This window comes from Galeopterus variegatus, unplaced genomic scaffold (assembly GCF_000696425.1).
Source record: "Galeopterus variegatus unplaced genomic scaffold, G_variegatus-3.0.2 Scaffold6216, whole genome shotgun sequence".
Classification (NCBI taxonomy): Eukaryota; Metazoa; Chordata; class Mammalia; order Dermoptera; family Cynocephalidae; genus Galeopterus; species Galeopterus variegatus.
Genome location: NW_007732327.1, coordinates 12,147 through 19,012, shown reverse-complemented (window position 1 = coordinate 19,012; position 6,866 = coordinate 12,147). Strand labels below are relative to the sequence as shown.

At 41.3% G+C, this 6,866-nt stretch overlaps 1 protein-coding gene across 2 annotated transcripts in view; it reads left to right on the top strand.

Annotated features, from left to right (window-relative positions):
• The window catches only part of STARD3NL (STARD3 N-terminal like), a 53,667-nt gene extending 46,906 nt beyond the window's left edge, over nucleotides 1-6,761 (top strand). For both annotated transcript variants that reach the window (XM_008590584.1, XM_008590583.1), the window contains 2 exons: nucleotides 5,344-5,419; nucleotides 6,321-6,761. In XM_008590584.1, the coding sequence (XP_008588806.1) occupies nucleotides 5,344-5,402 (59 nt within the window). In that variant the 3' untranslated portion in view covers nucleotides 5,403-5,419; nucleotides 6,321-6,761. The remainder of the gene's footprint in view (nucleotides 1-5,343; nucleotides 5,420-6,320) is intronic.
• The last annotated feature ends 105 nt before the right edge of the window (nucleotides 6,762-6,866 follow it).

The following is a 6,866-nucleotide window of genomic DNA, read 5'->3' as shown; positions in this document are numbered from 1 at the left end:
GCCCAACTTGCCTTTTTGTCTTTTTCTCCTGGCACCAAATACAATACCTAGCACATATTAGATTTATAACTGTTGAGTGAGTGGATGAAAAGACGAGATAAATAGGAAGCACCATAAATAAAAATGTTAGCATTTTTCCTTGTGAAGAAACAACTTGAATTTTTGTATCACAAGGACTTGGGAAATGAACACATTTTATTAGATGTCCTTTTAAAGGATATAAAGGTAGTTTGTGGACTTCCTTGTTGATCTGACCACATCCAAGGAAGCACGATCCTTCCTCAGATGACTGGGTTGAAGCTGTTATATGTGACCCACTACGACGTGAGGACAGTGTAATTCTTCACCTCGCACATCAGGGCAAGACTGACTGACAGTGAGGAGCAGCTCGGCTGCATAATGTCTTCTGTTCTAAGCAAGTCTGGGTGAAGCATTAAAATTCTAATTTAATGTGCCTGTTCCCACTGCCCCGTGTACTTGTTATTATTGACCCTGTCATCTCTCCATAGTGTTCTTCTTGAGACGATCAATCATGTGACCACCCTTTCTGAGTGAATAGATTTGAAACGCAGTTTTTCCCATCTTTTAATTAAAATTTTGAGAAGTTTTGAAAAATCATTACCAGGGATATTGAGTAACATTCCCTTTTCAAAAAAGCTTTAGTGAGGTATAATTTCCATGCCATAAAATTAATCTATCATGGATGTATTGTTGCATAATTTTTTGTAATAATTTTTCATCTAACATCACAACATAATTTTAGAACATTTTCATCACACAAGGAACTTCTTTCATGCCCATTTGCAGTGAATCTCTGCTAGTCCTGAGTAACCACTAAACTGCTTTCTATGTTGATAACTTTACCTTTTCTGGATGTTTAATATAAATCTAGTCATATGATGTGGAGTGTTTCGCATTCACCTTCTTTTGTTTAGCATCAGCTTTTTGAGGACCAGCCATGCCGTACGAGGTATCAGTACTTTGTCCCTTCTACGCTGGATACTACTCCACTGTGTGGATCTGCAACACTTTGTTCATCTGTTCACCATCTGATGGACATTTGGATCGTTTCCAGTTTTTGGCTATTGTGAATGGTCCAGCTATGAACATTTACATACGTTGTGTGGAAGTTTCTTTTTGTTCTTCTTGGATAGATTTCTGAGAGAGGATTTGCTGAGTCATATGGCAAGTTCTTGTTTAATTTTTTAGGAAATCACCAATCCAAAAATCCAAAATTTGAAACACTCCAAAATTTGAGACTTTTTGAGTACTGACATGATGCTTCAAAGAAATACTCACTGGAGCATTTTGGATTTCATGTTTTCAGATGAGGAATGTTCCACCGGCATGTATTCTGCAAATATTCCAAAGTCCAAGGAGATCCAAAATCTGAAATACTTCTGGTCCCACACATTTTGGATAAGGGATACTCAACGTGTACTTTACATTCTGTCCAACAACATATAAGGGTCTCAGTCTCTTCATATACTCACCAACGGTTGGAATTTTCAATATTTTTTATTATATCGAGCCAGTCTCACGGGTTTCAAGTGGTATCTCATTGTCGTTTTAATTTGTATGTCCCTAATGACAGATTTTTTTTATGTTCCCGTTACGTTCATATGTCTTCCTTGGAGACAAGTCTATTTCATCATTTGCCATTTTTTTTTAGTTGTTTTCTTTTGTTGTTTATTAAGTAGAACGTGTTCATTATACATTCTAGAAAAAAGTTCTTTATCAGATATATGGTTTGCAATTATTTCCTCCCAGTTCATCTTTTCACCTCTTCATACCGTCTTTTGACACACAAGTCACATTCATTCTCTTGCTTTTGGATATCCAGTTGTCCCAGCACCAGCTGTTGAAAACACAACCTTTCCCCCATTGAAATGACTTTGGCACATTCTTCAAAAATCAGTTGACCATCCGTGTGCCAAGTCAACTCTTCCTTACTTTATTCTGTTTATATTGGGTTTAGCTTGCTCTTCTTTTTCTACTTTCTTAAGGTGCCCATACATTATCAATTTGAGACTTTTCATCTTGGCTGATAGATTCATTTAAAGCCATATGTTTTCTTCTAGGCTTCGCTTTAGTGACATCTCATGAGTTTTGATGTTTTCATTGTCGTGCATTCCTTGGCTTTTAGCAGATTATTGATGATGTACATTTGGATCTCTTTTTTTATATCCCAGTCTGTGTTCATTCAGCTCATTAAATGTGGAGATTGATATTTCTCAACAAATTTGGGGAATTTGGGCCATAATTTCTTAAACATTGTCCTGACTCTTTTCTCTTGCCTACTTCTGGGACTATCATTATGTGTATGTTGTTATGCTTGATGTTATCTCACAGGTCTCTGGGCTCTAATCAATTTTTCTTCTGTCTCTTTCTCTCTGTTTTTCAGATTGGATAATTGCTATCAATCTGTCTTCAACTTTGTGGATTTTTTTCTTTTGCCATCTTGAATATTTTCTGATCCCCTCTAGGGAATATTTCATTATACTTATGCTTTTCTAATCCAGAATTCCTTTTTTTAAATTTCTGTTCTTTTGTAATTTCTGTTTCCCTTTTGAGAATCTGTATTTATTGATTTATTTTTGTCATATTTACCTTAAATTTTAAAAATTGGCTTACTATAGTTCTTTGAACATATTTATAATAGTTGCTTTGATGTTTTTGTCTGCTAAATACAATATTTGGAGACAGATTGTTTTGACTGTTTGTAGTTGTTGTTGTTTGATGAGAATGGTCACACTTTCCTTTGCATGTCATATTTTTCGTTGGAGAGTATTTTGCTGAAACTATATTGGAGCAACTCTGGATTCTAATTTTTTTTCTCAAAAGGTTACTATTGTTGCTATTGTTTATTTGTTAAATAAATCGTGCTACATCTGCAAAATCTAGACTCCCTGGGATGTGTGGCTGCTTCTGTCTTCTCTCAGTTTTTTGTTTCATTGGTTTTTCTTTTTAAGTCTTGCTTTTCTTTCTAAGCCTAGCTTCATACAAGTCAACTTCTGCCTACAGAGCTTAGTGGTAGCCAGTGATTGCACAGAGGTTGCACTGAAACACTGGATTAAGGCTTCCATCCTGTGCCTAGGGGATATGTACATGGGCTGAGTAACACATTCATAGTCAGGCCATTTTCAGGTCTTCCCTTGCTTTTACTTTTGGCTGTGTCCTTTCAAACCCTCTCTGCTCGTGCTAACAGCTCAGCATGTTTGGCCAGCTTGGGCTTTCCTGGTTCTCCTCTGTGCATGCCCTCAGCCTCAGCCAGGCAAATGCTTGCTGCAGCAATGACCACAAACTCAGTCCAGCAGAGCAGCTGGCTCTTCTTCTCACCTGAATGTGCCCCACCCCTGGAGAACCTGCAGGCCATGGAGCTGGGAGGTGGGAGGTGGGGGAGGAGCAGGAGCAGCTCCAGGCAGGAGCACCATGTGGGTCCCTGCATTCTGCAGTTTTTCAAACATAAACACTGCTCCCCTTGTAGTCTCCCTTTGGTCACATCCAGAGAGGTGAAATGCCTAGCTTTGTCCATTTTGCCAAGTTTTATGAATGCTTTTTAGGGAGAGGCTTTATTGACCTCCTCTCTAGACCATAGCCGAAAGTCCCTTTTAAAGTATGTAAGGAATGCATGTTGTTATGTTTGTATTAAGAATTTAGCTTTAAAAAAATGAATTTAGCTTTATTCAGGATTCCCACATAATTCCAAGACACGACCATTCATTGTGGCTCAAATGCCATTGGCCTGGCAGGTGGAAAGTGAGCCTGGGAGCAGGAAGGCTTGCTGTGACCGTCCTCCCCAGACTCTTTCTACGTTAACAAAGCGGTTCAGCCACCCACATCTCTGTGACTTGCAGCAGCTTAATAGTCTGGAAAGCAAATTCTTCCTACACTGCGCCCTTCTGTATTTATTTCACCACAAATTCAACCTGGACTGTGTGACATTTATGAGGCTGAGATGAGGAACAGTCTTTTCTTAAGATTCTTAGGAAGGAGTCTCAGCTCTTCTTCCTCCTTTACCAGATGTGTTCTTGGCTGTGATCCAGGCAGACATGCTCATAAGATAAAAATGTCCTCCTTAAAGTGTATCTAACAAGAGCAAAGCAGCAGTTGAGGCAGGCTGCGTCTTTTATGGGTGAATTTATTAAATCCCTAACCTGCCTCCTCAGTCTTCTCACAGCTCACTTTTTATTTCCCTCCCCTGGCTGTGAAAGTAACACATGCTTCTTATAAAAAGATGGAACAAACAGATTAAAATCACCCGTCCTTCAAACTATTGGGCAATATTGTGTTGACAGTGTAGTTTGTTTCCTTCTAGGTGTGTGTGTGTGTGTGTGTGTGTGTGTGTAATTTTACATCATTGTGCCCATCCTGCCTATATTACTTATATTGTGCTTTGAAAAACTAAAATGTAAAAATTATAAAGTCAATTAAAGTACCTTATAGCAAATTTGGAATATCCAGAAATATATATAAAAGTTACATGGTTATTTTCTTCTCGTTCTTTCTCATTTGCATGTATACATTTGGCTTGTAAATTTTATCATGATCTTGCGGAACATAAAGTTTTATTCACTACGTATTTGCATTTACCTTATGGCAGGTGCACTTTCTGTGTTGTTATAAACTACCTGCAAACATAATTATAAGTGGAGGCATCCATTTACTAATTCATGGAAATGTAATAATTATTTCATCTTTTTAAAGTTCCAGATATTTAGCTTTCTTTCTACTTTTTAGAGAGAATCCACCTAATGAATCATAAGTATTATTTCTTCAGGGATGGTTCCTAAGGAAAGAATCCAGAGTGGGATGACTGGGGCGCGTGTAGGAATCATATAAGGCTCACTAGACCTTGACCCAGCACTGCTAGACAGTGGTCACTGGCCGTGTCACAAGGGTGACTGTCAGGCACAGCACTCATAGCCTTAGGAAACCCTCACTGCTCTCTCACCTCGCATAGCAATTTCTAAAAATACCACGATTAATTTCTTTGTCCCAAAGCTCAGCATTATTTACCCTTCAGCAATACATACATGCTTGTCAGCCGAGAGGGGGAGGAGGACCAGCCACGGGTGACGACTACTGGTCTGTGTGAACACTTTTACTCGTGCACAAGTGAAAGCCATGTTGACAGATTAGTGCAAGTGACAGATTATTTTTAAGTTTTCCTCCTATATAAAATAAAGAAAAGCTTTAAATGCGCTGTTGTTAAATTTCTTGAGGATTAAACATTTGCATCTTTCATTTAAACTTTTATGCATGTGTCTTCTCATCTGAATGACACGTTTGTTCCTTTCATGGAGTGACATGATTTTTCTCCTGCCTCTTCCCCTGGTGTAGGATCTGAGGGAGAAGCTGAAGAGAAACAGGACGGTGAAAAGCCGCTTTTAGAGCTTTGAGCGACACTTCTGTTAAAGTAAGTGTTTGGAAATGAAACTGTGGCCGCAAAGTAGGATTTTCTCTGAATAGATTCAGAATCAAATTCGCGGAATGTGGGTGTAAGTAGGGATGTACTCAGATTTGTGTTATTCACATGAATTAACCCGTCAGGTTTAATTAATGTAAATTTCTTAACATTTTGTCTGTAGATATAAATTTGTAAATTTGAGAAATTCCTCAGAGACCCACATTTCTAGAACAGGATGAATCACATTTGTTTACTTAGGCGGGACGTCTGTGCCAGTCACTGTCCTAGTTGCAGGGAATCACCTGTGCATGTTCCAGGGACAACACATGCAGATGCCTCCGAGGCCACAGAGGCACAGAGGGGCCATGTGACGTGTGCAGAGTCACATGGCAAACAAGTGGCAGAACTGGGCCCGGCTGGTGCGGGGCGGTCTAGCGCCGTGTCGCCTGTCGCTGGAGGGGATGGGGGTGACCAGGGAAGCTGCGCACGTGGAGGCTGCGCACGTATTCGCGGGTGTACAGGGAGCTCCGGGCAGAGCCCCTAGTCATGTCCCTTCAAACTGTCAAAGGAGCCACTTCCACCTCGTACATAGAGGCAGACACATGAACTGTAGTGGCAGCCACTCGGTTCAATTGTTCAACCAAGAAGGAAACACAGTTGGTGGCTTGTGAGTGGCGGGAAGCCGGGACAGAGGCGGCTGAGGTCGTGGGGGTGGAGCCTGCGCATGCGCCGGCCCGTGCTAGGCCACCGCCCCTTCCTGCACCCGGGGACAGAAGCGCCACTGCGCCCCCTGCCAGAGCCCGCAGGAGGAGCCGCCCTGCCCGCCGCCCTCAGCGAAGGCACCTGCCAAAGTGTGCGGGGCTTTCTGTGTCCATACTGCAGCCCACCTGCCTCTGTCTCTCTCCCTAAGTGTGAGGAGCCTCCCTGAGAGTCATCCCAGGGGAAGACGCCTGGCCATGGTGATGCCCGCTGCTGACTGCACAGGGCAGCTGAGCCAGCACGTGTTTACGCGGGACCTCGCGGACACGGCACCGCATTCCCAGGGCTTGGCCACCTGCCTGGGGCTGGGGAGCTGGGGACACTGCTCAGTGAGTGACACCGCCCAGTGAGTGACACTGCTCCGCTCTGTCCTAGAGCAGCTAAAGGAACATCCGTGCTGGGTTCCTCATCAAGAGACTCATTAACATACTGAAATAACAGTTTCGTAGTAAGCAAAACACCTTTTTTGTTTTATGTCTCACATTTCTTTTGTATTTTTTAACACCCTACATTTCCCTTGTGGTTTTTAACTCATGCACATGTGCTATTTGTACAATTGTAAAAAGTAATAAAATCCATTGTATCAAACTAATTAATTTTTCTTCTTTTGTGTCATGCATTCGGTCTAAAGTGTTGGAGTTATGAAAGGGACACGTGAGAGATTGTGAATACATGTAAAATGTCACATTTTGCGTTG